General features: G+C 44.6%; 2 protein-coding genes across 3 annotated transcripts in view; both read left to right on the top strand.

Moving 5' to 3' along the window:
• The window catches only part of LOC6500128 (heparan-sulfate 6-O-sulfotransferase 1), a 74,967-nt gene that overhangs the window by 59,879 nt on the left and 1,954 nt on the right, over nucleotides 1-13,134 (top strand). Inside the window, exons 3-5 of the mRNA XM_001953131.4 lie at nucleotides 5,907-6,227; nucleotides 6,392-6,940; nucleotides 7,002-7,186. Coding sequence (XP_001953166.2) covers nucleotides 5,907-6,227; nucleotides 6,392-6,940; nucleotides 7,002-7,186 — 1,055 coding nt within the window. The remainder of the gene's footprint in view (nucleotides 1-5,906; nucleotides 6,228-6,391; nucleotides 6,941-7,001; nucleotides 7,187-13,134) is intronic.
• LOC26514740 (E3 ubiquitin-protein ligase BRE1) lies at nucleotides 7,249-12,133 on the top strand. Of its 2 annotated transcripts, XM_014911843.3 has the most exons (2): nucleotides 7,249-11,325; nucleotides 11,416-12,133. In XM_014911843.3, exons 1-2 carry the CDS (start codon nucleotides 9,547-9,549, stop codon nucleotides 12,022-12,024), a joined length of 2,388 nt encoding a protein of 795 aa, XP_014767329.1. In that variant the 5' UTR covers nucleotides 7,249-9,546; the 3' UTR covers nucleotides 12,025-12,133. The 2 variants fall into 2 exon arrangements, with proteins under 2 accessions (XP_014767329.1, XP_014767330.1); XM_014911844.3 differs by having other exon boundaries at nucleotides 7,249-12,133.

Genomic DNA, 13,134 nt, shown 5'->3' with positions numbered 1-13,134 from the left:
ATCATATATATGTATATATGCTTGTGGGATTTGTGCTTGTCTCTGGCTATTTTTGGGGATTTACACGCTTATCACATAAACACACATGCACGCCTTGGCCAAAATGAAAATATTATGCTACATTTCATTAAAACAGAAACAGGGCGCACATTCGAAGATATCCCTACATCCTTGAATGCTTTACAGCCACTTAAAATAGATTAGCTTTCAACGTTTCGGGCTCTTGGGCAAAACAAAACGTTCTCGAAAAGGACAAAACGACCCAGAAACGAAATAATAAATGGCACAACCATAATTCTTCTCGGTTCCTAATAGAAAATCCATTGAAAACATAAGCAACTGGCAATGATTCAATGCCCGAAGCCAGAAATAGTGAGACGTGAAAGGTCGCCGAGATGACAAGTTCGAAGTCCGGGACAAAACAACGTTTTGATAAATGAAATGACAAAGCATTTGGAAGCCAACCACTTTTCAATCATGGCCGAGTGCGAGACGTCCGTGAAATCAAAACATCCAGAATGTGTGGAAATTACTCTTGGCAGTGGAAAATCACAGCCATCATGAGAAAGTAGAAAGTTTTCGAAGTGATTCGATTTGTTGGCCTTTTTTTTCCCCTTACTGGAAAATCTTACTGGCAGTGGGATTATGGGCTCAAAGTGTAACCCAGCCGTAATAGCCACTTCAAACCCGTCCATATTTCATTTCATTCGCCATGGCTTCTTGAAAATTATAGCCGCATTGGGCCTGTTTCAAGAGCCTTCCATCATCTCGCATCACTCGCCAGATCAGCTTTGGAAAAAGGGCCAAACTAAAAATGCGCCTTCACTCCATGTGGCTCATAGCAATCTGTGTCCTGCTGCTGCCGCAGTTCCTGCCGCTATTATTGTTCCAACATTTTCCAGCAGTCGTTGATGCTCCCACCGCCCACCACCAACCATTCAACAAAAAAAGGGCAAAAGTATTAGCAGCCTCTCAATCGTTCAGCTAAAACGAAAACCCTCTCAGATAAAGAAAGATAAAAAGCAAGGGGTCAGAGTGGGTGGGAAGAAAAAAATGTAAAATGGTTTATTTATGCAAATTGTCAATGGTTTTTGCTCTCCAAGAGATAGACGGCTGCTTTTAGGCCAATTGCCTGCCAACAGAGTGGCAAAGCAGTTGACAGACCGTTTTCATGGGGCAGCTCTGTCTGCCCGCTGCGATGCCCGAAACCCGAAGCCTTTAATTGAAATGTATTCCAAATGGAGTGACCGGCGACCATTGTTGGAACTTGGACCAATCCAATCAAATCCAAACACACGGCAAGCGAATAGCCCGCGGCTCGCCAATTCGGAAGAGCAAATGAGCAGAATACAAGGAACGTCATAAAATATTTACATTTTCCCGTTAATAGCGTGACTTGGCCTAAAAGCACACAATCACAAATATACCCAAAGGTACCTGCCTCACTGGCAGGCCGGAGCAGTATAAATTTCTGCCTGCAAGGCAATATAATGGCCGCAATTTACACAATTTTCATTGTAAATTTCACCCGCCACCGCAATTTCTGCTGTATATTTGTTTAAATGATAATCAAAAGCAGAGCCTACCCTCATTTATCACCTAAATGTGTTTTTGTGTGTGTGATTTTGGCCAGCCAGTTTTGGGGGCTTTTTCACCATTTCCGGTTATCCCAACCAGACTCCGTATGGAGCCTACCCGGTCTGGGTGTATCTAGAGGATTTCTGTCCCGAATGACAATTTTGATAGTCCTCTGGCGGACCACTAACTATACTACAGTGTGGTAGCAACGGGAGCTTTCAATATTTCAGACCAGGAATTTTGGTCCTGATTGTACAAAGTTTTAAATAAAATAGTAGATTGCAATTATGGTTGCCAGATGCCATGGTCACAATAACAACCTCTACTTTAGCCTCATTATACTAACAAAGGTGTATCTAATTCTGTAAAATAAATGATTTGTTATGCTTTTAAAAATTTTTCTTACAACGCTTAGAGCCAAAGTACATATTGGCCATGTTACGCGCTCAACTATATCTTAGTTTGTTAAATATTTTGTATCTCCTGAACGTTTCTGATGCTTTCCCAAATAAGAATCGTAAGTGCGTCCAAAATAAAAATAGAGAATATAGAGAAAAAAATTCTTGTTTAGTTCTCAAAGCCTGCGGTGAAAATGAGGAGCGATCATGTTTACAATGTTATAAACCGACCTGCCTAATTCCTTTCATTTACGTTCCAAATTGTGTTCTCGCAACTATGTGCCTTTTAGGGTGCAGTTGCAAGTTTGGATACTCGCGTAGCGATATCACTAACAAATGTGTCAGAAACGAGAAATGTCGAAACATTCCGGGGTACGAAATAGCTCGACCATTGCAACCACCGACCTAATATTAAGGTTCCATGTACACATCCATCTTCAAATACAAAATTCGTCGTAAATTTTTGTCAAATTTATTCATTTGTTTATATTTGGAGGAAAATTAATTGAAAATTTGTTTGCACTAAATAAGCAATAGAATAAAGTGGAGAGGCCACGGATTTATAGCCAGTGGCCTTTCCATCCTCCGTAGACGTTATTCTTTGCCAATTTACATGCGACAGGAATTTTACTGCCTTATACGTTGTACTTTGTAGCCGGGTTCTATTGCTATTTCATCCACTTCGTTTCAAGCTCGTTTTCTTTTTATGACAACAACACGAAATTGTATCTTGGGAATTCTCTGTTTTTAGCGGAGAAAGTTTTATTGTTGATTTTTGCGGCACTCGAGATTTACGACCCTGCCAGTGTCCTGACCCCATTTCATGGGAACTTTTCACTGGTTGGTTTTTGTAAACTGCCGCGAGTTCATAAAGCATACAATCTTAAATCTGTGCTTACAGCTCTCTCAGCTTCCTTTTTTTGTGTCCTTTTCCAACCACATAAATATTAATTTAGCTGCCGTTACTTCTGGTATTTTTATGCTGCTTTCACTTTGACTTCCTCGTCTGATATGTGACATTTGTTGGCTTGCACTTTTGTTTATGAATGGAATTATTGTTCTACATTTTTATTAGTTATTAGCCATCAAGATGGCTTTTTTAACTGTATGCTGTGATTTATGTTGTTTATGGACGAGTATATACCTTTTAATACCCTTGCATAGGATATTTTTATTTTATATACATATATACAATGTAGCCCCCTGCGATGGCTGCGATGGACAATTTTTAGTCGACCCTTGAGTGAAATACATTAAACGATTTCAAAACTCCTGAATAATGCGTGAAAGGACAACCGTCCTTGTTTATTATAAATTTTGACGGCAGGCATCCGCAACAAAATAGTATGAATAAACAATTACTTTAAATCTTTGCTCTGACGAACTTACATCTATGTATATATGTACATATATGTTTTATCTAATAGTAATCTAATGCTCAATAACGTTCAATATTTCGGCGTATTTATCAATTATTTTGAATATTTCATGAATGGCTATTAGCTTCAAATTTGATTCCCGAGTGCGCCGAAAAGCATGCTACACATTTTTGCACTTCCGCTAAGCTGCATCAAATTTTAATACTTCCGATGGCGAGTGTCTGTGCTTGTGTGTGTGTGTGTTTATAAGCGCATAAATTTCTAACAAATTTAGCACAAAATGAGTATTATTATTGCACAGGACTGACCACGCTCTGCTGCCCATTTTCGGGGGACATTGCTCCGTAAAAGCAATTAAAGTCTCAACAAAATACTCACACACACATGCCGGCATTTACAAAACGGTTATTATTTTTTTTATTGTCCCGGATGCTGGGCGGTTGGGCGGGCTTAATTTAAGTTTCAGCGCCAAAGCACCGAAAATAAAATTAAATTACCCATTAGTGGTAGATTTTCGTCTAATTTTTTCCGCACAAAATTGTATTTAATCCGTAATTTACGAGCTTCATGTAAATTTATTATGTTTTAATTTATGATGTACCATTGCAGACTCTTTGTTTTATATTTTTTTGTTGTATAACATTTTAAAACATTATTCTAAACTTTTTTAATACTATATCTTTAAACGAATGTGCACTTTTTAAAGCACATTTCAAGTACCAGCAACAGAACGTTAGCCACTAAACAACTTGACAACAATATATCAGAAACAAATAAATCGAAGTTGCTTTTTGGCTAAGGCCACTAAGGAGATTACTGTAAAGAGCCCCCGGACAAGATTCCGGCAATGCCCCCGGATCAGGCTAGGGATCCGGCTGAGAGAATCAGAGAAAGGGGGGGTTTTCCTTGCAGCTTCTCCTTTGATAATCGAATCGGTGTTCTGTGCTGGCCACAATAAATTCAAAACTTTTCCTCCCCCGAGGCAGCACACCTCTTTACTGCGCATTTTTTTCCAGCTTTCGTTTTTCTACCCATTTAAATGGCTAACTTTTATGGAAACAAGCTTACACGCATTCATGCTTCAACACACAAACAAAAAGACTTAAAGATAAAGGAAATGGGCAGTGGCGTTGGTTGTACATTTTTTATAACTCTATGTTCTGGGGGGTTCTGGGACTCTATGTAAGCTGCTGGTTAAAAACTAGTTAGACGTATGTACATACATAGTTTTTCTTTAAGAACCCCTAAAAACTAAATTATCCGCGCCACTGAAAATATGGCAACCCATGTAAACTCGTAGCAACCCATGGCTCTCTTAATTCCTTATGGCCAACAACGTACCGCCCGCCTGCCAATTGTTTAATGAGCTGAGTTTTTCTCGGTCTTGGTCTCGGATTCGTTTCAGTTGCTGTTGTTATATTGTTTTGGCCATTTTCTTGTTGCGTGTTTTGCTCATTTCAGTTTTGCTAAGCAGCGGAAATTGTCAGATAAGGGAATTTCACAAAAGTTGCTCATTTTAATCGAGAAACTTTTCTCTAGTTTGATTGCTAAGAACTATGTATCCATGCCTATCCTTCGGCCATTCTCCAGACACTCGGTCTGTCTCTGCGTTTTGACTTGTGGACAGCTGAGGTCTTGTTCTGTCTTTTATTGTTGCCGCCCGAACTGGGAAAACTCGAAAATAATGATAGCACAACAGAAGGGAAAACTGCTTGAACCAAACTTATTCTAATTAGAAAGTTTCCAGATGAATATAAATGGATGGTTTTGAATTTTTGAATATTTTTGTAGAACAATTTAAGGAAAGGTGATAAGAGATGGGTATTTACAGGATACTTTACTGTTAAAGAAAGTAAATAGTTTTAATCCAATAAGAATGTTTAAAAACCTCCCCTTAGCTTCATTTCGCCCTTCGCTGGAAAATATGCTACAAGAATTCAAGGAATCCTGTGTACTTTTCACTTTTCAGCCATTACTCTTATGGCAAGTAAATATTAAGTTTCTCCCAACAGCCACTACCCGGCTCAATTGTAGTGAGTGCATTGAGTTGCGGATAAAACCTTGTTCGATATTAATAAGCCTTGAGTGCGAGCCATAAATAAAAGTGCACATTCCGATGAGCAAATAAAGTAAGACTGCCAGTGAAAAGGTAGAAAAAATGGGAAAAAAAAATGCCGAAGGGAGAATGCTGGAAAAAAACACTCCTTCACTCAGCGTTAAATTAAGTTGCCTGTAGTTGGAGGACCCACCTGTGTCGGGCCAGAAATATGCATTTAATCTCGATGTGCATTTAATTAATAGTGAAAATAAACACTCCCGCTCACTCGCTCGCACCCTGGCTTTATGCAATTTTTCAGGCAATAAATTTAATTTAAGGCCTTTAGCGACAGTGAAAATGAAAAATGAAGTGGCATTAAAAATTGTTGCACTGCGTAAATTTCATGAAATGAGAATGTACTGTGGGTGGGCTTGCCTGAACTAAGTGATTGATCCTCTGTTGCTTTTAACTCAATATAATATTAACCGCTTTTTCTCTCCTCTGTCACCACAGGTATGCGCGCTATCCAAACGCGCCGTGATACTCCAGTCCTCGGATATGCTCGCCTATAATGAGCTGCCACTCCACCAGGCCAACGGCATTAATGGCAACAGTAACAGCAATGGCAACAATGTGGGCGGCATCACGGCCATGGCCTCAAAGGCCTCTGCCCCCCAGAACATTATCGCCAACGCTGGACTGAGCTACGAGGATGTCCTGAACGATGACTTCCAGTTCGATATGGACGGCCACGACGTGATGGTATTCCTGCACATTCAGAAGACAGGAGGCACCTCATTTGGTCGCCATCTGGTGCGGGATCTCGACCTGAAGGTAACTGGAAGCGAGCGTAAAATTCTGAGAACTTCTTTTAAAGATTTTCCATCCGTCACGGAACAGCAAGTGATTTAAGAGATACGCTGATATTATTAAATAATAAATCATTCTAAATTGTTCACTTCCTAAAAATATTAATATTATTTTTGTGCGATTTTCAGCGGCCCTGCGAGTGCCAAAGGCAAAGGAAGCGCTGCTACTGCTTCCGGCCGCACCGGAACGAGAACTGGCTCTTCTCCCGCTACTCAACCGGCTGGAAGTGCGGCCTACACGCCGACTGGACCGAGCTGACAAGCTGCGTCGACGTGGAGCTGGACAAGAACGAGGGCGAGACGGCAAAGCGACGCTACTTCTACATCTCGCTGCTCCGCGAACCCATCTCCCGCTACATGTCCGAGTACCGGCACGTGCGACGTGGCGCCACCTGGAAAGGCTCCCGTCACTGGTGTTTGGGACGCCAGGCCACCGCCGCCGAGCTGCCGCCCTGCTACAAAGGCAAGGACTGGCTGGACGTGGATCTGGATCAGTTTGCCGGTTGTGAGTCGAATCTGGCGGCCAATCGGCAGACCCGCATGCTGGCAGATCTGGCCCTCGTCGGCTGCTACAACAAGTCCTCGATGCCCGCCCACGAGCGGGACCGCGTAATGCTGGCCAGCGCCAAGCGCAACCTGGCCGCCATGGCCTATTTTGGACTGACTGAATATCAAAAGGTAAAATGAGATTTACTTATCTTAAACATGACTTTAATAACTATCATATTTTTATCAACAGATGTCGCAGTACATATTTGAGGAGACCTTTAACCTGCGATTCGCCATTCCCTTCGAGCAGCACAACGCGACAATATCGGCGGCTGCCGTCCAGAACTTGCGACCCGATCAACGGCGTCGCATCGAAAAGCTCAACAGTCTGGACATCGAGCTGTATGCCTTCGCCAAGACTTTGCTCTTTCAGCGGTGAGTAGAAAACCAGCATCAGAATAAATGCTTTTTTATAAATTCTAGCATTTTTAACACCCAAGATAATTGGCTTATTTGCCCAGTTGTTAGTCTTTGAGGTTGCAAGTTTGACGGGTCAGCTAAACCAGATGGTGGACCGTGAGTCCGGTTATGCGGCTCCTTTTGCTCGTCGCCCAGCAACATGGTCTGAACTGTGACTCGACTAAGGTCGATGACACAGGTCTCGGGTTCTTTTTAGTGTCTTTTTGTATCCCATGAGGGTGCGAAAACCCTTTGATCGCCGGGACCCCAGATAGTCCTTTGTTGCCATTACTTTATGTTGTGTTGACATTGGCCGGGGAAAAAGACTATTGTGTGAATTAACAGAAAATGGATCCGTAGGTGCCATCATTATTAGATCGCGTTACTTTTTAGCGCATTCATTAAGCATCGGTTATGCATGAGCAGGCATGGGAAAATTATTTTGATCTGTTCAAGGATTCTGAAGGCTCGGTAATAGTCGTCATCATCATCATTAATAAAGGGATCTGAATGGTTGTTAAATCCTTTACAGGAAAGAGTTCCGGAGGCCGGTGAACAAAAAATAATGATTATGCGATCTTGCTTTTCTTTAAAAAAGAATATATTATAACCTATTATTAAAGTTACATTGAATGGAAAAGTTCCGTAGTCCTGAAAAGGCTCTAATTTTCATTTACTTCGAAGCACCATGCTGTTTCCTTGACTCTCTAGGCAACAAATCTTAGATTTGAGTCCCTGGCACAGCTGTGTGTGGTTGACCCACCCAGAATTCCATTCCTACCCACTGCAACCAAGTAATATCTACCTTTCATTTACTATTTTGACCATTGTTTGCCGGATAAATACCAACCAGCTGAACAGTCGGCAGTTGTGACATTCTCACTAGAAAGATCAGGGTATTGGAAGAGAAGCAAGAGACACAGGCGGCTACCGCAGGATCAGCAGGATGTCAAAAGGGCCGATGGCAGATTGCCCAACTCCTCCCTCGCGTGATCAAGGAAAATCTATTTGCCTGTCACATTTCCATTTTCCACGCAATTCAATTCATTTCATTGCGCAGGCGCAGATCGCCCATTTCCCTCGCATTTTCAACGCATTTTCCTACTAATTATGCGGGCTTCGGATTTCGTATCAAATTATAAACTTATGCTGGCTGCCAGCTGGGTTGGAGCTAACGGATATTCCAGCCCATTCTGCCCTCAGCCCTCAAGTCCTTTCGTATTCGTTGTCGTACCGGCAATCCTCGGAAGTAATCGCAGGGGAAGGAGTAGCCCAGACAGATGCGAGTGTCTTTCTCTTATTTCGACACGGCACATTTCCTATATTCGAGCAAGGGAATGCGGATCGTCCTGTCGTCCTTTTGCCCTATATCTGTCCTTATCCTGCCCCTTGTCCTGCTAGGCATTGAACCCTCCTCGTGCTGTCTTAAACTACAATTGCAACATTTGCGCGCGCTAAAAAAATGTATTTTCTATATGAGCCCGACGTCTTGACAAATACACCGATAAGACGTCTAGGGATAAGGAATTGTGGCACGAACCACCACCAAAGCAAGCCAAGGTGAAGAATGTCTTTGTATCGAATATGAAATACCCTAGAAAAAGAAGGATAATGTCCTTCCATGATACAATTTGTATAACTTCCATTGTATAATTTGTTAATACCATGATACAAATTTTTTGATATAAACTATTAAATTAGGCACTTAGATTGGAAGTTGCTTCTATGGTTTTCTAGTATACTTTTTATTGGTTATTTTAAATGAAACTATTAAGTAAAAAAGAAAACTATATGGAACTAAACTAAGAACATGGTTTCCTTATAGTGGCAACATAAATACCCCACACCGTCTAGGGTACAAGCCACAGACAATAACAAAGGATCCTTGATCGAGGGTTGTTTTCTGTGCCGTCTCCCTCACACCTTGTCGCCATCTCACTTTCGCCCATTTGAGCAGCTGACGGCGATGTCTGCCTCCGTGATCCTGGGCAGAAGGTGAGTTTAGTTAGGTTTTGACAGCGGAACGCGTAGGTTCAGTGAAACGGGAAGCAACGGGAAGCGGGTTATTAGTGTAGAATAGAAACAGACCAAGCCAAGTACAGCAAAATTTTTAAACGGACTCAGACAATTTGTTAAATCTTTTTACCAAGAAAAAGTCAAAGTAACCAAACCAAAAACCAAAAAAGTTAAAGTTGTGTTTATGTTTGATCATTGAGTTTTTGTTATTACCAAAAAAAAGTTATACGAGCGTTGTTAACAGTAACTGAGACATCGGAAGAAAGAATCGAAACAAATCTATTCACCACAAGTTAAAGATTGAAAAACAAAGTACGAAAATGTCCTTCTCCAAGGCCAAGTTGAAGCGCTTCAATGATGTGGATGTGGCCGTTTGCGGCTCGCCAGCTGCCTCGAACAGCTCGGCAGGATCGGCGGGCAGTGCCACGCCCACTGCAGCTGCTGCTGCTGCACCCACTGTTCAACCGGAGCGTAAGGAGCAGATTGAGAAGTTCTTCAAGGATGCGGTGCGCTTTGCCTCAAGCTCGAAGGAGGCCAAGGAATTCGCCATTCCCAAGGAGGACAAGAAGTCCAAGGGTCTAAGGCTGTTCCGTACCCCATCGCTGCCACAGCGTCTTCGCTTCCGCCCCACTCCAAGCCATCAGGATGTGGCAAGCGGCAGCGCCAGTGGCGCCTCCACTGCTGCCTCCACCCCCTTGCACTCGGCAGCCACCACGCCGGTGAAGGAGGCCAAGTCCGCCAGCCGCTTGAAGGGCAAGGAGGCCCTGCAGCAGGAGATCCGCCACAAGAACGAACTGATCGAGAGCCAGCTGAGTCAGTTGGATGTCCTGCGCCGCCATGTGGAGCAGCTGAAGGAGGCCGAGGCCAAGCTGCGCGAGGAGCACGAACTCTCCACCGCCAAAATGGAGCAGATGATTGAGGCTTTGACAGGCGAGAATCTCTCGCACAAGTCCCTGAATGAACAGATGTCCCGGGAGCACTCCGAACTCCTGGAGCGATTCGCCAACATGGAGCAGCAATTGCACCAGCAGCGGGAGGAGCACGAGCGCCAGGTGGACACCCTGATTGCTGAGAGTGAGGCTCTGCGTCTGGCCAACGAGCAGATGCAGGCGGCAAGCGACGAGCGGGCCTCCCACCAGGAGCAGCTTCAAAACCAGCTGGCCGAGCTCCAGATGGAGGTGGCCCAGGCCAAGGAGCGTTGCACCATGGAGCAGGCTAAGACCGCAGAGAACATCGTGTTGGTGGAAGATCTCCAACAGAGCAATGCTTCGCTCCTGGCTGAGGTGAGCCAACTGAAGAATCAGATCGAACAGGATGCTCTGAACTATGGCCAGGAGGCAAAGAGCACCCAGGCGGAGTTGGAGTGCCTGAAGGTTGAGCGCAATACCCTGAAGAACGACCTGGCCAACAAGTGCACACTCATCCGTTCGCTGCAGGACGAGTTGCTGGACAAGAACTGCGAGATTGATGCCCACTGCGACACCATCAGGCAGCTGTGCCGGGAGCAGGCTCGCCAGGCGGAGCAACAGCAGGCGGTGGCCAAGGTGCAGCAGCAGGTGGAGAGCGATCTGGAGGGCGCCGTGGAGCGTGAGAAGACCTACTGGCGCGCCGAGCTGGACAAGCGCCAGAAGCTGGCCGAGAACGAGCTCATCAAGATCGAGCTCGAGAAGCAGGATGTGATGGTGCTGCTGGAGACCACCAACGATATGCTGCGCCAGCGAGACGAGAAGCTCCAGAAGTGCGAGGAGCAACTGCGAAACGGCATCGACTACTACATCCAGCTGAGCGATGCCCTGCAGCAGCAGGTCGTGCAACTGAAGCAGGACATGGCCAAGACCATCACGGAGAAGTACAACTACCAGCTGACCCTGACCAACACTCGGGCCACCGTCAACATTCTGATGGAGCGACTGAAGAAGTCGGACGCCGATGTGGAGCAATTCCGAGCGGAGCTTGAGTCTGTGCAGCTGGCCAAGGGCGCCCTGGAGCAGAGCTACCTGAGCCTGCAAGCGGATGCGGAGCAACTGCGTCTACAACTGACCGAGAGCCAGGAGGCACTCTCTGCCTTGAGATCCTCTTCCCAGACGCTGCAGGGCGAGGTATCGTTGAAGGAGTCCATGCTCCATGAACTGCTCGCCGGCGAGGCAGAGACTTTGGCCAAATTCAATCAGATTGCTAACTCGTTCCAGGAGCGAATCGACGGGGATGCCCAGCTGGCCCACTACCACGAGCTGCGCCGCAAGGACGAGACCCGCGAGGCCTACATGGCCGACATGAAGAAGGCCCTGGACGAGTTCGCCACCGTGCTGCAGTTCGCCCAGCTGGAGCTGGACAACAAGGAGCAGATGCTGGTTAAGGTGCGCGAGGAGTGTGAGCAGCTGAAGCTGGAGAACATTGCCTTGAAATCGAAGCAGCCAGGCTCCGGTGCCGCTCTCCTGGGCACCCCCGGCAAGGCCAACCGCTCCAACACCACCGACCTGGAAAAGATCGAAGATCTGCTCTGCGACTCGGAACTGCGTGCCGAGTGCGACAAGATCACCTCGTGGCTGCTCAACTCCTCGGAGAAGTGCGTGCGCCAGGATAACAGCAGCGAGATCAGTGAGCTGCTCTCCTGCAAATCCTCGCCTCGTCCCGCCCCACGCACTCCCAAGGCCACTCCGGCCACGCCCCGCAGCCCCAGGACACCGCGCACTCCCAAGTCGGCGGCCAGCACGCCGAAGAAGACGATCCTGTTCGCCGGCAAGGAGAACATGCCCAGCCCGCCCCAGAAGCAGGTGCTTAAGGCGCGCAATGTCTAGGCTTCTCCTTTAGGCCACCATTTCCTATAATGTACTACTTTAAATTATGTCCTAGCTAAGATCTGATTTGAAAAATATATTTAATACATGCATGTTGCATACAACCAGAGGTTTCTCAAAATTAATTTATTGAATGCTGCAATTTCCACTTGAAAGAAGACTCCAAATTTACATTTTTTAATCGTTTACGATTTTCTATATTATCTCTTGAAGTTTTATAATTGTATCTTCTGTAAAAAGGAACTCAAAACATTATTTAGATAAGAAAGTTATAAGTATTTCGTACAACAAAGGAGGTTTTTTCAAAATATATCTTCAATTTTCTTTTAGCTTGATAAAAAAGATTTTTTGAACGAACTCATTCCAATAAAATAAACTTAAAACTAATATTAAATCTTCAAACTTGCCTCTAAAAGTTGTGTTCTTTTTCTACAAAAGAAGCTCTTCCTTTAAAAAGGATAACAAATCATTATATAGACTAGCAAATTATTAATATTTCATTATATCATTACATTTTTGATTGTACTCGTCCAATCTATGATTGATTTTTTCAGTACTTAATAAAATTTGTAAAAAACTTTACTTCATATCTCTGTCGAGGCTGTACTTGGAAAACAATAAGAAAAAATTTGTTTTTTTCTGGAAGTTCTACCCCTGAAGAACTCGTTTTGATTTCGCTTCTCGGGTGTGAAGGAATTTTCTCAGGCAGAACCTCCCGGTGAAGGGGTGAAGAATACTCTGGCGACGCTGATTGCGCACACGTGGCCCTTGACGTTCTCCGGCTACTCCTCCTCTTCTTGGGCAATCGATGGGAACGGTTCCTACTGAGGAACTACCACAATTCCTTGGTTCCCCGAGCATAACGGCGGAACAGCTGCGCATGCGCCTGCGCTTCCTCCTCAAGGGTGGTTTAAACATCTTCTGGAAATGCCCATGCACCACCAGCACCACCACTTTTAAAAGTAATAACAACCACTGGTAGCTGCACAAGCTTGTCGTACCATTAATTGTGACTTAAGCCGGTTCACGGGGTTTTCCCTTCACCTTTCTTACTTTATTTTGTTTTTCCGCTCCTTCCCCTTAAAATCTTTTGGGCTGCCTGCAAGGATG

Source organism: Drosophila ananassae, chromosome 2L, assembly GCF_017639315.1.
Source record: "Drosophila ananassae strain 14024-0371.13 chromosome 2L, ASM1763931v2, whole genome shotgun sequence".
Classification (NCBI taxonomy): domain Eukaryota; kingdom Metazoa; phylum Arthropoda; class Insecta; order Diptera; family Drosophilidae; genus Drosophila; species Drosophila ananassae.
The sequence above is the reverse complement of the archived record's forward strand: the minus strand, read 5'-3'. Positions and strand labels throughout refer to the sequence as shown.

Excerpts from the sequence above, each read along its gene's own strand:
- LOC26514740 (XM_014911844.3), top strand. The coding sequence starts at position 9,547 with ATGTCCTTCTCCAAGGCCAAGTTGAAGCGCTTCAATGATGTGGATGTG.